Source organism: Eutrigla gurnardus (genome assembly GCF_963514095.1).
Source record: "Eutrigla gurnardus genome assembly, chromosome: 19".
In the NCBI taxonomy this organism is placed as follows: Eukaryota; Metazoa; Chordata; class Actinopteri; order Perciformes; family Triglidae; genus Eutrigla; species Eutrigla gurnardus.
Window position 1 is genome coordinate 17174089 of NC_139930.1, and position 19788 is coordinate 17193876.

The 19788-nt window shown below is 47.1% G+C and overlaps 3 protein-coding genes across 3 annotated transcripts in view; 2 read left to right on the forward strand and 1 right to left on the reverse strand.

The window, feature by feature from the left end:
- Positions 1-11774, reverse strand: part of homer1 (homer scaffold protein 1) — a 14834-nt gene extending 3060 nt beyond the window's left edge. The window contains exons 1-7 of the mRNA XM_084035148.1: positions 10785-11774; positions 5925-6081; positions 4614-4913; positions 2993-3135; positions 2332-2491; positions 2143-2253; positions 436-516 (exon numbers count right to left, since the gene is read on the reverse strand). Coding sequence (XP_083891274.1) covers positions 436-516; positions 2143-2253; positions 2332-2491; positions 2993-3135; positions 4614-4913; positions 5925-6081; positions 10785-10789 — 957 coding nt within the window. The 5' untranslated portion in view covers positions 10790-11774. The remainder of the gene's footprint in view (positions 1-435; positions 517-2142; positions 2254-2331; positions 2492-2992; positions 3136-4613; positions 4914-5924; positions 6082-10784) is intronic.
- Positions 11775-12976: 1202 nt separating this feature from the next.
- On the forward strand, positions 12977-16645 carry LOC311029782 (uncharacterized protein). The gene is made up of 2 exons (XM_084035128.1): positions 12977-13270; positions 13498-16645. The coding sequence occupies exons 1-2, from the start codon at positions 13158-13160 to the stop codon at positions 15629-15631; spliced, it is 2247 nt and encodes a 748-aa protein (XP_083891254.1). The 5' UTR covers positions 12977-13157; the 3' UTR covers positions 15632-16645.
- Positions 16646-17047: 402 nt separating this feature from the next.
- dtwd2 (DTW domain containing 2) lies at positions 17048-19736 on the forward strand. The gene is made up of 6 exons (XM_084035154.1): positions 17048-17241; positions 17440-17530; positions 17946-18040; positions 18151-18349; positions 18808-18936; positions 19338-19736. The coding sequence occupies exons 1-6, from the start codon at positions 17087-17089 to the stop codon at positions 19515-19517; spliced, it is 849 nt and encodes a 282-aa protein (XP_083891280.1). The 5' UTR covers positions 17048-17086; the 3' UTR covers positions 19518-19736.
- The last annotated feature ends 52 nt before the right edge of the window (positions 19737-19788 follow it).

Sequence of the window (19788 nt, forward strand, 5' to 3'; positions counted from 1 at the left end):
TGGCTTCGGTGTCAAAATGTACATGGAGGTCGTTTGTGATCGCTGTGATCGTCCCTCCTATTGGCTCTTAAAACTCAAACTACAGGATCCCTCCCAGAATTGCCAAAAAATATATATATTCCAACAAATCCCCCCCAAAAAATACCAACTGTACTACAGCAGTAAACGGTGAAATCCTCTCCGAACGTGAAACTCAACTAAAGCTGCGTTCGTGAAGAAGTAAGAAACTACACTAAAAGCATATTTTAGCTTTTCTGTACTGAAATGTTTTGTAACTGTGTTTATTACCACATACAGCTCCCTCGTTCGCTGTAGAAATGTTATTATTGGGTTTTTAGAACGGCAGGAAATGTTGGCTTCTGGACATTTTTCTTCTCTCCCACAAACTGAGATATTGTATATTATTTATGTATCGTTTTAGATGCAGATACTCGCCTGTAGTTTCAGCGTCAGGGCGTCTCGTAGAGACTGAAACTCGTTGGCGCTCTCCACCTCTACTTTAAGTCTCTCCAGTTCCTGGAAGCCATTAAAACAAAAATACATATTAAAGATCAAACAATGTGTGTAAATCCTCCTCAGTGTAGCAACGTATCGCTCCTCGTATCGCCCCTCCCTCCTCGTATCGCTCCTCCCTCCTCGTATCGCCCCTCCCTCCTCGTATCGTCCCTCCCCCTTGTATCGCCCCTCCTTCCTCGTATCGCCCCTCCCTCCTCGTATCGCCCCTCCCTCCTCGTATCGCCCCTCCCTCTCCTCGTATCGCCCCTCCCTCCTCGTATCGTCCCTCCCTCCTCGTATCGTCCCTCCTTCCTCGTATCGCCCCTCCCTCCTCGTATCGCCCCTCCCTCTCCACGTATCGCCCCTCCCTCCTCGTATCGCTCCTCCCTCCTCGTATCGCTCCTCGTATCACCCCTCCCTCCTCGTATCGCCCCTCCCTCTCCTCGTATCGCCCCTCCTTCCTCGTATCGCCCCTCCCTCCTCGTATCGTCCCTCCCCCTCGTATCGCCCCTCCTTCCTCGTATCGCCCCTCCCTCCTCGTATCGCCCCTCCCTCTCCTCGTATCGCCCCTCCCTCCTCGTATCGCTCCTCCCTCCTCGTATCGCTCCTCGTATCACCCCTCCCTCCTCGTATCGCCCCTCCCTCTCCTCGTATCGCCCCTCCCTCCTCGTATCGCCCCTCCCTCTCCTCGTATCAGCCCTCCCTCCTCGTATCGCCCCTCCCTCTCCTCGTATCGCCCCTCCTTCCTCGTATCGCCCCTCCCTCCTCGTATCGCCCCTCCCTCCTCGTATCGCCCCTCCCTCTCCTCGTATCGCCCCTCCCTCCTCGTATCGCCCCTCCCTCCTCGTATCGCTCCTCCCTCCTCGTATCGCTCCTCGTATCACCCCTCCCTCCTCGTATCGCCCCTCCCTCCTCGTATCGCCCCTCCCTCCTCGTATCGCCCCTCCCTCTCCTCGTATCGCCCCTCCCTCCTCGTATCGTCCCTCCCTCCTCGTATCGCCCCTCCCTCCTCGTATCGCCCCTCCCTCTCCTCGTATCGCCCCTCCCTCCTCGTATCGCCCCTCCCCCCTCGTATCGCCCCTCCCTCCTCGTATCGCCCCTCCCTCTCCTCGTATCGCCCCTCCCTCTCCTCGTATCGCCCCTCCCTCCTCGTATCGCCCCTCCCTCCTCGTATCGCCCCTCCTTCCTCGTATCGCCCCTCCCTCCTCGTATCGCCCCTCCCTCCTCGTATCGTCCCTCCCTCCTCGTATCGCCCCTCCCTCTCCTCGTATCGCCCCTCCCTCCTCGTATCGCCCCTCCCTCATCGTATCGCCCCTCCCCCCTCGTATCGCTCCTCGTATCGCCCCTCCCCCCTCGTATCGCCCCTCCCTCCTCGTATCGCCCCTCCCTCCTCGTATCGCCCCTCCCTCCTCGTAACGCCCCTCGTATCACCCCTCCCTCCTTGTATCGCCCCTCCCTCCTCGTATCGCCCCTCGTATCACCCCTCCCTCCTCGTATCGCCCCTCCCTCCTCATATCGCCCCTCCCTCCTCGTATCGCCCCTCCCTCCTCGTAACGCTCCTCGTATCACCCCTCCCTCCTCGTATCGCCCCTCCCTCCTCGTATCACCCCTCGTATCGCCCCTCCCTCCTCGTATCGCTCCTCGTACCTCCTCCTTGGCCTTCAACGCCTCCTCCAGCTCTTCTATCGTCTGGTTGAGTTCTGTCTTCTGGGATTTGATCACGGGGGTTTGGCCGCTGACACACTCCAGCTCCGTCACCTGGAACACAAACATAATAAATAATAATGAAGTAATCCATCACGACGTGGTGCCGTTGGATGAATGGGTTGGATCTACCCGTGTGTGGAGCCTCTCTGCTTCCTCCTGATAGGCCCCCAGCTGCTGCTTCCACTGCTTGACGTTGGCCGTGGACTCCAGCAGGGCCGCCGTCAGCTTGGCGTTGTTCCCCTTCAGGGCCGCCAGCTCCGCCTCCCAGTGCTTGTTGATGTTGGTTGAACTGGGATGTGAGGAGCGACCAGCGTTAAAGGGGAACCTTGTGGTCCGTTTGTTTTCATACTATTTTTTTATTCTTGTCTTCCGTTTATATTGTCTGTGTTTGTGGATGTGTGTCTGTATATGTTTGTATGTGTACATGTTAGTGTATGTGTGTGTTATTGTATCTTTTTTTAAAGAATAAGAAAAGGATGTATATGTTGTGCTGTATAATGTACTATAAAAATACATTGAAAAACGTTCCACGTGGTTCTTTGACGTCTTTTTGCCGCATTAATATCCCCCGAAGCGCAGCTGACATACAACCTTCCTTTTAGTGCTTTCTAATTAATAGGCAGCATGCGTAGTGTTTTAATGTGATGCTTTAATGCCGTCCAGAGGCCCCCGGGGGCCCCGATTAATAATGAATAGACGCTCTGAGCTGCACTGTGCCGATTCCATTTTAAATCGGCGCTGACGGACGAGAGAGAGAAAACAACTGGACCAATGTTGGCCTTGGGGTTACCTGTGTGAGAAGGGCAGTGCATTCTGGGAAGGCTCAGCTCTGGGTTCGTCATGCTGAGGCGTGGCGGGTGTGACGATCTCGTCGTCGGTGCCGTTGATGCTCTCCGAGGTCAAAGGTGACAGCAGGTCGCCCGGCGCCGACTCCTGCTCCGACACCAAACGTACCATTAGAACATAAAAACACATTTGCTTTCACAGCGAGAGCTCCGTGTACGATAAACGTGAGGCTTTATGCTAAAGAGTTAGCTTAGCATAACAGTTAGCATGCCAGAGGTCGTCCAAAGGTAACACACCTCATGACATTGAGCTGCTGTTAGACTATTCTGTTCCCTTTGGATGGAGCCATGTTAGCTCTTTCATGTCTTTATGCTAGGCTAGCTAGGCTAAGCTAAGCGGCTGCTGGCTGTAGCTCCATTACATTACATAGCTCCAAACTATTATATACGACTTGACTTTAACTTTTGGATTATGAGTCACCACAAAATTCACAATCAATAACGTGTTATTGATTCCATGCTCTCAAAACGATGAACAGGATTTCCTGCTGAAACGTAGCTAGGGATGCTAACAGCTGTTAGCGTGTGTCCTGAGCCGGTGGAGCTCAGAAAATATGTGCCCACATGTTAAGAGTTGGTTTTTGCATCGATGTGCTGGTAAAGGATTATTTGTGATCGGCAGACGTCCCGTTCTGAGAGCATGGAGGGTCACGGGGGGTCACGGAGGGTCACGGAGGGTCAATCCACAGAGACGAGGTTTCCTCTGGTTGATAGTGGGACGTTATGTGTGATGGACGGGGGGGTTCTCCAGGAAAAAACAATGACTTTATTGATAAGCAGAAATCCATCATTGTGCTTAGAAAAGAACGTTGAGACACCTGAGGGGGAGTTAGCATCGTTGGCTGGTGGGTAAAACTGGGTGAAGGGGGGGGGGGGGGGGGACTAGCGGAGTCATGACAATGATGCTTTCCATTTCTTTTACCTTCTTTTTACCAGATTTGCTGACTGACAACACATTCCTTTTCACAGCGCCACCCTGAGGATTCTTTGGGGAGAGCAGAGGAGGTAAAACAAGCCACATGGTGTTTAATTCATTCCTCGTCTGTTTATTATCTTCTTAAAAGCTCATTCTGAATGGAAAACCAGCCCAAAAACTGCGCAAATCACAGAAACTATCGTCTGGAAGTGATCTGGATCAGAGCTCTGGATTTCATTAACGTGGCAGATCTCGCTGAGGAAGAAACGTTCGTTTTAAAAGGTGCTTTTAAATGCGTCACACAGGTTGTAGACCTTGTGTAGAAGCATTAAATACCCACATATATATATGCTATCGTGACATTGTGGTAATGAGTTTTCTTGCCTCTTCTTAACTGGAAACCTGTCGCTATGGTTACGATTTTAAGGTTATATACACCTACATATGTTTCTGCACATACATATCTTCCTTATAGAACATGATTTAGTTTTCCTTTTTAAATCCTTCATTTGGTGCTACTTTTATGTACTTTGTTCCATTTGATTCTGCTGTTATTTATTGTTATTTATGACATGTTTAACGTGTGAATGCTTGTTATTGAGCGTGGAGATGAAGGTGTTCGTGGTTGGCTTTGTGATGTCGTCCGTTACCTGCGAGGGCGAGCTGGCGAGCTCCATCTTCTCCTGGGACTTCTCCTTCGCTAACCGCGCCGCCTCCTTGAACTCGGCGAACTTTTCTGCCAAACTGGAAAGAAACGTTGCATAAAAGGAAGTGCGGCGGCTCGGCGGGGAGCCGGGAGACGCCGGCGGCGTTCTCACCTTGGCCAGGTTGCTCTCGGACGAGAAGCCGAGGCCGTAGACGGTGTTGGCCCGGCTGTCGGCCCACTGGCCGAACTTCTGCGACGTCTTGGTGAAGGTCATGTTGGGCGTGATGGTGCTGTTGATGATCGCCTGTGGAGGACGAAACGAACGCAAACACGGTGAAGATCTGGTGGTTGTTCAAGCCTCGTTGTCGAGGAAACCCACTCTTTTAACGAGAGCAGCTAGATGCGTTGTCGGTGACGTGGGTTTGATTCCCACTGCTTGTTAAACAGGAAGCAGCAGAGCGAGGAGAACTGAAGCGAGTCCAACTGCCTGTCGTGTTATCGATCAGAGTGGGAGGACTCGCTGGCAGAGAGGCGAGCACAGATGGTGAAGAGAATTCAAATTCACCCTTCAGATGCCTTTTTCATTCCCAGTCTATTCTCATCAAACAGACATCTCAGCTGAAGGCCACTTACTGGCCTTTCTTCTCCTCAGCAGACATGACGCTGTGGATGTTGGAGCTCCTCGTCCGTGTGGACTTAACGCAGATAGAAAAAGTGACTTTTAGGACTGGAAGTCAACTTGTTAATGTTATATTGTACAGTAATAAAGTCTGGAACCAGAAACCAGAGCTAAACCTCCATAAATCAATACTAAACACTACATATATGTTAAATGAATATGTAACGAGAGAATTAAAAGAAGAAGGCGTTAATGCTACAGAAATAACACATTTTTTGTTTCTTTTTTTGTATTGAAAATGACTTTTACTTCTTTGGAAAAAATCTAGTCAAACAAGAACAAAAGTGGTTGATCGATGATGGGGGATTTGAATTTTGGCATTTCAAAATTCAAAACATGTGCAAAAACAGTTTTCTCATTCCTGGACTGAAAGAGATGCCAACCCGGAAAGATCTTTCATTGTTTCATTGTGTGACATCGGCTTGTCTTTCAGTTTTTTTGGTCTCTGCTGAGAAGACTTATTGTTTGTCCCTAAAAATCTCTGACATTTCCTGCAGAAATAAAAAACTTGCTGTAGTCAGACTCTTACATAACTATGCTAACTCCACCCCTGCACCGCTCACAAGCCCAGAATAATCAGCACATAGATACGACAGGCCCACTGCCTCCTCCACACACACACACACACACACACACCTTGGCCCCGTCCAGGCTGATGATGCGGTACACGTTCCTGGTGTTGTCGTAGAAGTAGGAGACGGTGACGGCGTGCTTGCTGGTGGGAACCCAGTTCTTCTTGGTGCTCGGGTCGATCTGGAAGACGTGGGCCCGAGCGCTGAAGATGGGTTGTTCTCTGTGCCGAGGGAAGAAGGAGGGAGAACGGAGGAGTCAGTATCTGCTTTAAAAAAGAAAAAGAAAAAGGCCTCAACTCTGAGGTTAAGTTTGAAATATGCGAGTGTGCAAACGGAATACCAGAAACCAAAAGAAAGCTCTGGTTAAAAACCCACAGCGTGCCACATCGACAGCTCAGCGTTGAACACAGATCGGGACTGAAGGACTCACATTCTGATTCTTCTATTAAAACTTAACTCTCTTTATATCAGGTAGAAGAAATCAAATAAACCATAAATCTGCAAATACAATGACAAAATGTACAAATGTTATAAAGATGTGCTTTATAACATTCCAAATCCACAAATAAATTCAGAATAATTCACTCCGTTCCCTCGGAGTTAATGAACCTTTACAGCCAGCGGGTAATGAAGTGATTATTAATGATTTATGTTCCAAAATGAAGCTCAAAGAATATGATATAAAGCTGTGGTTTCCTCTGCTGGGAGACCGACCAACCCGTGTTACCGTGTCATGAAGTCATGAAGTCTATGACCAACATTTGATCTGAAACAATATCAAAATGCAAATCATCACCTCTTCTTCCCAGTCTGGATCTGTGGAGCAGCTCTGTGATGGAAGAAGGACTCACATGTTCATGTTTAGGATTCAAGTAATTTACTCCATCACATGTATTTGATAAGTTACATTGCAGATTGATTAAAAACACAAATGAATACCTCATGATGTATTATTATAGACTAAAAAGAATACGAAGTGTTGGAAATAAGCTCCTCCTTTACCAGCTGCATAATAATAATAATTCCCAATGCAACAGTATGAGATAACGTCATTCTGAAACTGTGGTACATTTGTCTTTGCTGTGTCATCCTCATCACAAAGATAATTTCACTTCCTGTGAAATGATTTGCTTGCAGCGACTCAGGACGAGCGTTTATGTAAAACCGGGTTGGAGACTCGCCGTTTCGGCTGCTGAACGCACGAGTTAATGTTGCTTAACGCTCGCCGCTGCTTTCAGAAATACGATGAAATACATCCAGACAACAACCAACACAGGAAGATATCAAAATAATGTTGCTTTTTTGTCAGTGAATGGGTTTTATTGTTTTTTTGGGGGGTTTTACAGTCTTTTTTTAGGATTATGAGTCTTATATTTTGCATGTATTTTGCAGATTGTGTATATTTATTGATAAACCCTAAATAAAATATGATTGAATGTCTCCAGCCGATTCCTGTAAAAGCCTCTTAAAGCCTCTTCGGCTCCGGATGACGATGAAAGGCAGAGAAACGGATTCACATCCAGATCCCGTCAGTCCTGCTGTTGGAGGTCGTTTCAGGTCAGCCACACCTGATCCTCATTAAACCTAATTAGTGGACCCGCCCATCATTAACCCTGCCTGGACTCGCCTACACAGCTGACATCACTGAGCATTTACTCTCATATTGTCACATAGAAAGACTTTCAGTAAACCCGATGCAAACCGCAATGAACTGGAAATCAATTCAAGAGACTGGATTTCAGGACAGACTGCTTTTCCAGAGTGTAAAAATGCTAAATATTCACAGATATTATATACACATATATGTTTTTCAAACCAGTTAAGAGGCCTAGCATATATATTACCCTAATTTATATAGATTTAAATCTATTTAAAACATAAACAAACCAATGATCTGACAGTTTTATCAGCTTAAAGTCTTAGTTTGGTGGGTTAATATCATTTTATTTTATCATATCAAACGTTTTGTTATATACGTTTTGAGCGAGTATGACCTTGTTATTATCAATTTCGACGTCGTGATTGTGCGTCACGATATTGTTTTATACGATTCCGATGAAGGAAATAAATGATCATATTGAATTACTGCCCTAATTCCGACGTTGACTAGATTATGTCACTGCTTTTAATTTGACTTCGGCTCAAACCACAGCGTCAAAGTCTCAATTACTCTCCAGCTTTTAAAGGAGGTCGAATTGGCCACATTTGATGTTTCATTCATTCGTCTGACAGCGTGTCCCAGATCACAATCTACCCGCGCGTGTGTGTGTGTGTGTGTGTGTGTGTGTGCGCGTGTGTGTGTGTGTGTGTGTGTGTGTGTGTGTGTGTGTGTGTGTGTGTGTGTGTGTGTGTGTGTGTGTGTGTGTGTGCGTGTGTGGTGACCCTGAGCCCATAATCCCTTTTTCACAATGAAACGTACGGAGGCATTCAAGTCTCGATGGCGGGTGCTTTGACAGAGGAACCCGACTACCAGCAGTTCTCCACACACACAGACACACACACACACACACACACGCACACACACACACACACACACACACACGTTTGCATACCCGGGAGACAAAGACCCGTTGTGTCTGTTAAAGTGTTGAGATTATCTCTGACTGCAGCGTGTTCCTTATCAAGCTATCGGTCGCCGATCAGACACTCCACGTTTGTCCTCGGATCAACTCCGATTCAAGGGGATTAGTCAAAAATATCCAAATTGTCCTTATTATTAATTAGGGATGGGACACAGTAAGTTGAATGCAGCCGTCTAGCTCGCCGTCGTGGTAGAAGTATGAAAGATGGAGCCTGATTTAAGAAGTACAGGATACAAAAATACACTTTTTAAATGTATTTGTCCTGTTTTGATGCATGGAGACCTTATGATGTTTGAAAATGGATGTTCATTATCTCATCTGTTACACGACAACAACATGCACCGTGATTCCAGCATGTTGTTTTGCCATTTAGAATAATAATATCTTGAATTGCAATTATTTTGTGGCATTACATTTTCATTTCGTCTCCAGATTTATAAATGACAAAAAAATCCTAAATAAAGATAAAGACACAGTTCATTTAGAGTGGCAGATCACTCAGAAAAGCAGCAAATCCTCACATGTGAGAAGACGCCTCGGTGTAACTTCATTTATTTTTTTCATGTGAATTTGCTCTTCACACTCTCTGACATTTTAATGTGCGTTACAAAACAATAAAACATTCAGTGTCAGTTTGCCGTGCTGCGCTAGCAGGAAAAAATAGCCCTGCATTACTAACTTAGCTGCTGCGTCGTCATGGCAACGGCCATGTGACTCAGGGCCTGGTCATGAGCTGCAAACATCCTCCGACTCTCTCTCTCTCTCTCTCCCCCCCCCCACACTCTCCTTCCCACCACATGCTCTCTCGCCCAATCCGACAAAGATCTCAAATGACTATATTTCTAAAATAATGCGGATGGTTTTGAAGTTAAAGCTAACCGTCCATGCAGGAAACGTTGCTGCTGCTTATCTTCTGTCATCACGCCTCTCTACGGTCACTTTAACATAAAGGCAAAAATACTGGCATGGAAAGGAAGTGTGCTTCGCTGGCATCTGCAAAGCCAAAAACACACCTTTAATATACATACATAAGACACAGAAGGACCTTCAGCCACAGTAAATTCAAGTCAAGCTGACGAGGATTTGATTTGTTCACTCCAAAGATGAGCTCCCGAACTTCTCGAGATCTGTGCCGTTAAAGATTTCAAGATTTGTATGTCACACACACACACACACACACACACACACACACACACACACACACACACACACACACACAGACACACACACACAGTAGGAACATAGTTCACACTGAGCAATTCAATTCCTATTTCGCAGTTTCCCTTCAGTGACCTCAGATAGATTTCAAGAATACAAATATAGGTATGAACGTGTAAAAAAGGCTGCAGATTGATTGATATTATTGGTTGTTGATCTGAGCTGATTTCCCAGGAATAAAAGGATATTATATAAAAGTATGAAGACTATTATGTTTTCAGTATATAATTGATAAATAGGTGCACAATAAGATGTGTTTGTTAAGCTAGTAATTACCTCGGCATAACAGGTGATTTTCCTCATCATACTAAAATCCCTGTGGAAAGATTCTGGCAGCAGGTCGACCTACTGGTCCCACCGGTTCAGTAGAGAACTTTCCCTGGACTTGGGAAGGGGTTAGGGTTAGCCAAGTTGGAGGAGCACCGCCCGTTTATAATTAATATCATAAGAACAAAAGCTCCAGCACTCCTTTGAACAGCTGAGTCCGACTTGCTCAACTGTCTGTCTGTCTCAGGGATTGACTGTTCTGGACTGGATTACAACCATTCGGCCTTGAGATTTACACAGAGGATGTGTGACCCCCCCCCCCCCCCCCCCCCCCCTATATATGACAACAAACCAATCACATGCCACATCATCAGGAATAAGAACTAGGTCGCCCTTGATCAGGAGAATCGCCACCATGCATCTGCAGGTTGAGCTGCATGCATTACACCAGCCAAATGCATGGGAGGGAGGGGGGATCATTCATATATAGTGGGGGGTTTGAGTAGGTTTGCATCCCCCTTTGCAGCACAAGTCCACTCTATTCCACTCTGTTTTCTTATTGACCAGACAGGGTCATGCTGTCACCAACTAGCCCGCTTCATTACAGCCTAATCTGTTGGCTTCACTCATCTAAACGTCATGGAGACTTTGAGTGGATATAATGATGGACAGCTACTTTTACCAGCATCTTAAAGTCATCTCTGTTAGCTACAGGAAGCAAGCTTGTTGTTATTTAGCATCATAGTTAGCCACGGCTCGGCTAAGTGAACTAGCTCGTCGTTTTTTCCCCCCCAGAAGTCCAAATTAAATAAATAAAACAACATTAAAAAGGAGTGGGAAGTGTAAGTTTGACGTACCCCATGTTTGCTGGATTTGTTTTTGGTGGTTTTGGTTCAGTCCAAAGTGATCCTGTCGGTGGTCTTCTTAAGAAAGGGGGGGGCTAGCTTGATCTCCCCCCGCCTGTGTCCCAACTGAAGCCGGCTGTTGTGGCTTCACGGCCGGCGTAGCCACGGTGCTGTTCTCCGTGTAGACATGGTGGAGGCTCGGTGTCGGTGGTGGTGTTGTCGGTTGTTGTTGTTGTTATGCCCTTGGCAACAACATTTTTCTGTCTGTTGGTTCAACCCAAGCAAACGTGTCTGTGCTCGCATGAGTAACGAAGGGGAGCAGCAACTATTAAAGACTGTCACAAACGAGGAGTTATAAACGCACGAAGCTTGTTCAGTTTATATATTTATAAATATATATAAATATGAGATAAAACAAACAGATAAAAAACGACGGAAGAGGTCAGACAGATGTGCTGTCCGACCGGTGAAACAGCGCTAAATAAACCACCCGTTGCTAGCTTAATTTAAATTCCGTTAGCTAGCCGTGAAATCTGATAAAACCGGAACCGCGTAGGGATAGTTATCCTCGGCCGAAAGATGCCTCAACGCACCGACTGTCCATAAATCCCACTTTCAGTCGCTGGCTCTTCCTCCCGCTCCGCTGTGCCATTAAATTAAATTCCCCTCAACCGAGTCTGGTATTAGTCGCTTCGGGCTGATGATGGTGGACGTCCGCCGGCGAGAGAGGGCTTCATCTCCGCTGCTGTTTTGGGCGAAAAAAAGACCGAAAACAAACACTCGGTGCACACTCCGGGCTGCTTTAACACCATCATCCTTCGGGTGAAATAAAAAAAAAAAAAAACCCGCTCAGCTTTCACCCGCAGGGCTGGGATGTAAACGTATGGCGGTGACGTACGTGCAGCTGATTTAAAATCAACTATCGTCCTTTTGACTTAATAGTTCGCGTAATTTAGCCAAGCGTTAAACCGAGGATTTAAATTATGATCCTGACGCTCCATCGGACGGTTCATCCTCTCATCATCCGCCTGTCTAGTCTCTCTCCCCCCCACCCCCAGCCCCGCTATCTCTCATTCATTTAACATCCTCCGCCGCGGCTGCGTTTGTACGGAGGAGCGTTAACGTAACGACGTCATCACGTCAGCCGCTGAAAACATCCGGCGTGGCGGCAGAGATCAAAAAGCTGCGTTCCAAATCGCGCATACTTTCCTTTAAAGTACACAGCATTTGCATTGGTTTTCTCTGCGCCTTGAACTTTGACCTTCTTGCTCACTTACATCTTCTAAGAGAATAGTCAGAAACGCCCCAATACTATTTAATTTACTGTAGTGTTCGACAATTTTAAAGTATACTTAGAAACACATGATATGCTTCTGGTGCACGCCATCTTGTGGACAGTTACTGAAGTGAACAAATTAAAATTAAATTTAAAAAAATGAGCTCTGAGAAACTGGGAAAGTCATTTTATAGAACAAAAAACAAAAATATTATCATTGATAAGGATAACACTTGTTGGTTGCAAAAATACATAAGATAAACCTCCTTTTAAGTAAATCTGGTGATTGAAGTGGGAAGCAACAGCATATATGACACTTAAATGCTGAACTGTTCACTGCGAATGTCATGTGATCTGTTGTAAATGAGCTAACATATTGAATACCAGGAGGTTTTTGAGCCCACGTTTGTTGTGTCCACTGGGCGAGTTTATGATTTATGATTTTACAGAAGGTATGCAGGACAGGTTTACACACGAGGACACATTTTGCCCGGATACAACGCGTCGACGATGTAAGTGAAAACCCCTCCTCGTCTCCTCCAGACCTACACTTCCCACAATGCTCCTGGACAGACAGACATAAACAGGTGTGAGACTTTCTCACAAGTCAAGAAAAGCTGTTTGTTTTTATACAATATGCTGATTTCTTAGCCCACAAATGTGTGTTATTAGATGATCTCTTAAAACCCAACTAAACACTTATCTGCCTGTGACAGACAGACAGACAGACAGACAGACAGACAGACAGACGTTTGGATATAGGCTTCCAGCAAAACATTATATTTTGACCTGGCACTAAAAAAAAAGAAGCATAAGCCGATTTTTCCAGTTCAAAATCATCACAGTGGATCACTAACTGACCCAGATTAACCTGTTTACTTATGTGTTGAATCCAAGAGGCTCAGCCGGTGGGATCAGACGACAGAGTCGCCTCCCCGCATGTCACGAATGCTTCAGGTGAAACACTGGAAGACCCGGGTTTCTATTTCCAGATTACGCTGAGCGGAGGAGGACCGGCTCGGCTCAGAATGTGATCAGGAGAGCGAGCGGAGTCGTGGTGTGAGAGAGAGGCGGGAGCAGATTCAGATTAATCGAGAACGTTTGCAACAATGGATTCGCTGACAGAAGATGTGGACGCCGAGATGACGGCGTTGACGCCTGATGACGTCACGGGACAGAACCTGGAGGAGGCCGGGGATGAAGTGGAGAACCTGAGGAACAGGTAGCTCCGAATGTCGGCTTCCTGATGTAGAACTGCTGCTTTATAGGTTCATGTTTGAAAAATCCCAAGATGCTAATCGTAATGTTAAATAACCCTTTTCTAATAAGAAATGTGTGGTCTTCGTGTTTATAAAAGAACCAAATTTAACAGAATTTCATGAAAAACCAAAATGCTTCTTCTGACACACTCGTCCTCAATCATCCACGTACATCTTTCTCTGCCTCCAGCCTTCGCGAGGCCGTCCACGACGACAACGTGCGTCCCAAGATGCAGTGCCTGATGATGGACTCCTGCTTCTCCATGGTGACCATGCAGGGCGAGGACAGCGGCATCGCCTGGGAGACGACGCCCAGCCGCGGCAACACGCCGTGGCCGTCCGAAGCCGGGAACCCCACCGTGGATCTGCGGCCGCCGACGCCCGGGTCCCTGCCGGCGGGGAGGATCATCTTCGTCATGGACGAGGAGATGCTCTCCAGGCGGAGGAGAGAGAAGGTCAACCAGAAGGTCAAAGGGCAGCGGGAAGTCCTCGCCGAGAGCTCGGAGAACGTCTCGGGAAGGCCGGAGTTGGTGGAAGTCTCTCAGCCAAACGTGAAAATGGAGGAAGGAGACGAGGAAGAAGACGGTCTGGGGGACAAAGAGCAGCAGCTGTTCAGTTTAGTGTCCGAGGGCTCCGAGATCCTCAACATCGTGGTCCCTCCCAAACTGCCGACCGTGGACGAAGAGGAGAGCAGAGACATGGTGGACAACCTCTCGTACCTGGAGGAGAGCGTCGTCCCCAAAGCCAGCGAGGAGGCGGCTCATGATAATGAGCCGGGATCAGACCCAGCGAGGGGAGACCAGGTCGAGATCCCGTCCCCCATCGTTACGTATGTCATGGATCCACCGGGGGCTCCGGTGGCCAGACCTCTAGGGAGAGGAGCTGCTGGCCACGTGGACTACTTCGAGGCCTTCACCCCGATTGATGCCCGGGCACCAGGAGGTCCTGCCGTGACCCCACAGGGACAGGTGGAGCCAGAGGCTGAGATCCAGGACTCGGAGACACCGGTGCAGTCTGAAGACACCACGACGGCGACTGTGGACGTGGACGAGTCGGACACAGTCAGTCTGGTGGAGATCACCAATGAGCTGCTGGATGAAGTCTTCTACGGCGGCACGGACAGCTACATCCTGAAGACGCTCCACAAAGAGGGCGAATGCGGCGCGCCTTCGAGAGTCCCTTCAAAGCCCAGCGGTTCCACTTTGTTCGGGAGCCAAGAGGACATCCTGACTCCCATCTTTCTACCCGAGGGACCTCCCAAGATTATCGACCAGATCTTGCTGGAGGAGCCCAAAGCCATGGCGTTCCTTTACGATGACCTGTACGAGGAGGCGACCGGCAGTCGGGTGAAGGAGGAGGACACGGAGAGCATGAGGTCTGAGAAGTCCTTCCACAGCCGCCACTCGGACCGCGAGGCCCGTGGGTATCTAGAGAAATACGTCCTCATTGATGAGACTCCTGCTCTGGAAGTGGAGCGCCGTGACGAAGGCGAACGCCCGCAGGAAGGACCCCGGGTGTTGACTCAGGAACTGTATGATTTTGGAGATTTGCTGTCCAAACCTGAAATAGGCGAGATGCCAAATTCCGAGGAGGAAATCACAGACTTCTTCAGGTCCAGTGGGAACTCGTCTCCGTGCGACGTGGATCCGTTCCCGCGATCTCTCGACGAGGATGAACCCCAACCGCCGACGGAAACCAAAGACAAGATGAACAGAAAAGTCTCCATCAACGTGGAGAACGTGGCTAGAACCCCGGTGGATCCGACGAGCGTCTCCAGCTTTGAGTTTCTGTCCGAGGAACCCGACTGGGAGAGTTCAGAATATCCTCCTGCAGCTCCGGAGGAGAAAGGTGTCGGTTCGGATCAGGAAATGTGGAAACAGGGTTCAGAAACGCAAAAGCCGGTCGCCCCTCTGAGGAGAAGGCACGCTCCGAAGGCACGTCTTGACCTCACACCTCTGACCCCGGTGGAAGTTGTAACGCAGGAGACGGAGGAGGCCGGTGTGAAGGAGCAGAGGGAGGAGGAGAAAGAGGCGGCATCAGGGGACGACGGAGAAGAGACGACCCTCTCCGGGGTCAATCTGCTCCCAAGCGCCTCGGCGGCCGCGGAGGCCCCGGGGACGGACATCGCCGTCAGAGACACGAGAGCTGCAGCAGCTCCGGAGACAGACGCTGAGACGGCGGAGGAAAGGCAGACGAGTGAGACTGAAGCAGAAGAAGCCGGCGTTACGTCGTCGGGAGAGGCTGAGATCGAGGTCGATGCACAGAAACGAGGAGGCGGTCCAACTGAAGCGGCCAGAGACAAAGGACAGTGTGTGATTCTTTAACTGAGCTGCAACACGTTTCCTGTCCAGCGCCCACTCAAGTCTTAAAATCACATGAGTGTATTTCACATATCGTTACATATTAAATAGTACATTACAAATATACTGACAAAGAATTGTACTGCAATCTGGAAATATATTGAAAGTATATTAACATCATACTTTACATTAATTTGTTCCCACCATAACACTTTTAACACACTTTAAAATAATTGTACTATATTACACTTTATATTTATATTAATTACTAGTGTACTTTTTAGCCCATAAATGTACTTTAACTTAACTAATCGAAGTACACTGATGATAAGTGTGTCTGCAAGTACTCAAGTATACTTCAATGTATTTATTGATATATTTTTCACCAGGGTTAGAACTTCATATGTTAATGTTTTATAGTGTTTCTAATGTGTGCCCATTTGTAGCTGGCTGTCCTCACACTGCATGAAAGATTTAAATTTGATCTGTCTCTATCTATACATAAGGAGAATATTTCCTTTCGCTAACTCAGTCTCTGTGGTTTGGGTGGGTGACAGCGGTGTGAATCACAGCGTGTTCGGAGGGAGAGGTTTGGGTCACGAGTGTGAATTAAAAAGGGTGAGAGTGCATGTGTGTCGGTGTCGGTGTGACTTCGGTACGGATCCTCAGCTATAAATAAGCCTCTGGCTGTTAACCTGACACCTCGTCTCCGTGTACCTTCTTATGAACAGTCAAAAAAACATGTGTAATACGTGCAAACATGGACATATTCTTTGTTTCAACCTTAAGGCTTTCAAAAACCGACATATTAACTACAATTAATGCTTGTTTATATTTGTGTGCATGCTCCTACTTTATCCACAACAAATATCAAGCAAAAAAAAACGGATTTAAAATAAAATGTTGTTTAATATCATCAGTTTAAATGCACTTTGGCGACATCTAGTGTTAAAAAACGAGTATTTTCCTATTTTTAGTCTTTAAATAAATCGTTGTTTCCCTCCACACCGACAGGTGGCAGCCATGAGTTGATTTCTTACCATTAAAGCCATAGAAGCACACTGTATAGAGCTGTAACGCAATTTCACATTGCTAATAAACAAATATGTTCCCTCACTAACTCAAGTAAACAATTATTAAAAGTAAGACGTTAATAAAATATGTTGAATTTAAAACACATAACCCCAAAATGTAGCCTAGTTTCAAAGCTAACTGGCATTTCTAGATCGTTAGCTAACTTGAATGTTGCATTAGCTCGCTGCTACTTTAGCATAGCTAAAAATAAATTGGCTAGGGATGATTAAAGCTGGAACAGAATAAAATAGAATAGAATAACACATTCAAGCCTTGTGGTGAAATTGTTATTAAAAATTATAAGATAGAGAGTAAAGCGGGTTCTTTCTAGTTCGTGTATTTCTATGTCGGTGGCGCTGTGTTTAAGTACTGGGGGATAAGTTAGCTTTTTGAGCTAACTCCGCTATGGACAATGTCCCCGGCGTTTCCTCTCCCGAAGAAAACGGACCGGGAACCGACGACAGCTCGTCGACGGACGACGGACTGGTGGACGCGTTCGGGGACCTGGCTGCCCTCCCGGTCGAGGTCGGCGAGAGAAGACCGACGTGTTTACGGTGCCGGTGAGCATTAAAAGCGAAGCTAATGCTAGCCAGCTAACAAGTTAGGAGTGTGTGGAGCCTCGTCCTCGAGTACCTGGCGTGGTTTTCTGTGAGATGTACGTCGTTATTGGAAGACTAGCTGAAACTAGGAGGGGGGTGGCTATAGCCTGGGATGTAAACAATCACAGCTTCACGTCTTCCAACTCTCCTCCCATGTAGGCGCCCTCAGAAGGTGTGTCTGTGCCCTTTCCTCCCACCACAACCCCTGGAGGTCTCCACGTGTCTGTACGTGGTGCAGCATCCCGCAGAGGTGAGTCACTACGTGTCAAACACCTCCAGTACATCAGGGCTAGTTGTGCATAACACTTTTCATACATACGTGTGTGTGAATTTACACCCTATTTCATGTTTTATCTTATACTAGTGCAACAATTTCTATAACCAACCAACCCCTCCAAAATCAAAATATCGAGAATCGCTAATAAAAGGGGGACACTGTGTTATAATTTGCCCCTGGGTTTCACTCCTCAGCCACATAGATGTTGCCCTAAACCTGTTTTGTCTCCCCTACATCTAAATAACGAAGATAAAATGCTCCTGCCAATGAGCGGTGCACCACTGTATGCACTGTTTTCTTTTCTATGAATCAAACCAGCGAATGACGATCATGAGCACATCTTCATCCTAATTACGGTCAGCTTTTCTAACGCCGGGTGTTCTTTCAGGAGAGCAGAGTTCTTCGCACGGTGCCTCTGCTTGCTGCGTGTTTGCCACAAGGAAAATGCAACGTCATCGTGGGAAGGAGGTTCAACGAGGAAAAGTGAGCCGTATTTCTAGTTTGCACACTGGTTTCACAACATTGAAACATTGTGTTTTTTTCTCTAATATGTTTTGGTTTTTAATCTCCCCGCCTTTTCTCTCCCCCGTCAGGCACCCAGACTTGGCGGCGGTGTGTCGGGACAGCAAGACGCTGATCCTGTACCCGGGTCCCAAATCCCAGAACCTGGAGGAGTTGGTGCAATACCAGGAAGTAGGCGCAGTGAAACACAATGTGATCATCATAGACGGCACCTGGAGCCAGGCCAAAAACATGTTCCTCAAAAACAGCCTGTTCCATCTGCCTAAACAGGTGTGTATATGCGTGGTGTAACATTAGACGAGGCGATAAGGTGCCAGGAGGAAAGCAAAGTTAATTTTGTTGACAGCTCTGAGTCCGATTACAGCTGTCGTAGGCAAGATTTCTATTTGAACAATGGCCGAAATCATAAAATAAATTGCTGGAATAGAGAAGTGTGGCGTATTCACCGGAGACAGTTTTCTCCTGTTACACCCACTGGTGGGGAAGCTGCTTCACCCACACGAAATGACTAATTGAGACTCATTGATGACTCATTTCTTCTCTTCCCTCCCCCTTGAAAACTTCTATACAGAGAGGTAAATGTGTCGAACGGTGTCAAAAACAGGGTTTAATTTCATTACAAATGAGAAATATTACAACTTTGAATTCATACACCCTATTATATTTCAACAGGAAGAGAATGCCTAACTCACACTACTGATCACCTCTGCTTTTTTCGGGTTCCTCAGGTGCAGCTCAGCCGGACTCTTTCCAGTCAGTACGTGATCCGCACGCAACCCTCCAACATCTGTTTGTCCACGCTCGAATGTGCCGCCGTCGCCCTTTCCATCCTGGAGCGGAATGACGACATCCAAGAGGTGACGGCATGGAAATAAATAGGGTTATTGGACGACAGCAGTCGTCTGTTTGCTCCACACAAGTGACCACTCGACTGATTGTTTATTGTTTTTAGATCCGTGTTGGTGTCTACCAACCCCTGAGAAAAATGTCTGACTTTTAAGACGCTAAACACTCTGTTTTGAAAACAGCTGCTGGCTGCGTCTGAAGGTTGCCGGTCATAAAAAAAAAAAACAATCAGCTGATAGACCCTAAAATGCTCAGAACAGCTCAGAGGCACTGCAGTAAATCTCTGTAGGTTAATTACGACAAGGAACCCCTTTCACATTCATGTAGTAATTTGATTTATTGTTAATTATAGCAGCTAGTGTGAAACAGAGGGTGCATTGTCGAATAAAGCTCTTCCTGTTTTGCCGTCCAGGTTCTGCTGAGGCCCCTGAAGGCTCTGTGCTCCTTCCAGCTGCAGCACGGCGCTCAGGTTCATCACAGCAAGGAGCATCTCCTGAAGAACGGCATGTACGACAAACCCATGCCCAAGAACAAACGCAAGATAAAGAGGATGGAGAAACTCGTCACCGACCACAACGTCTGCCCGAGATGAGGCAGCGACGGAGCGGAGAGACGCTCGACCGTGAACGCCGCCGTCCGTCCGTCTTCTCTGCTGCTCAGGACTTTACCATCAGGGCACAGACACCACTGGACGTTTTTTGAGTTTTTTTCTTCTTGTTCTTTTTTTTTTTTTTTTACATATTTGCTGGAAATTTTAATTTATGTATTTGTCATTAATTTAAAATAAATTAAAGATGTAATTTAAATGTCATGGTGTGACAGTGAATCTGGTTTCATGGTTTTAACAGTTAACAGTGATCCTG

Excerpts from the sequence above, each read along its gene's own strand:
- LOC311029782 (XM_084035128.1), top strand. The coding sequence starts at position 13,158 with ATGGATTCGCTGACAGAAGATGTGGACGCCGAGATGACGGCGTTGACG. Across the intron at positions 13,271-13,497 it reads GTGGAGAACCTGAGGAACAG|CCTTCGCGAGGCCGTCCACG; the intron begins GTAGCTCCGAAT and ends CTCTGCCTCCAG.
- dtwd2 (XM_084035154.1), top strand. The coding sequence starts at position 17,087 with ATGGACAATGTCCCCGGCGTTTCCTCTCCCGAAGAAAACGGACCGGGA. Across the intron at positions 17,242-17,439 it reads CCGACGTGTTTACGGTGCCG|GCGCCCTCAGAAGGTGTGTC; the intron begins GTGAGCATTAAA and ends CCTCCCATGTAG. Across the intron at positions 18,350-18,807 it reads TGTTCCATCTGCCTAAACAG|GTGCAGCTCAGCCGGACTCT; the intron begins GTGTGTATATGC and ends CGGGTTCCTCAG.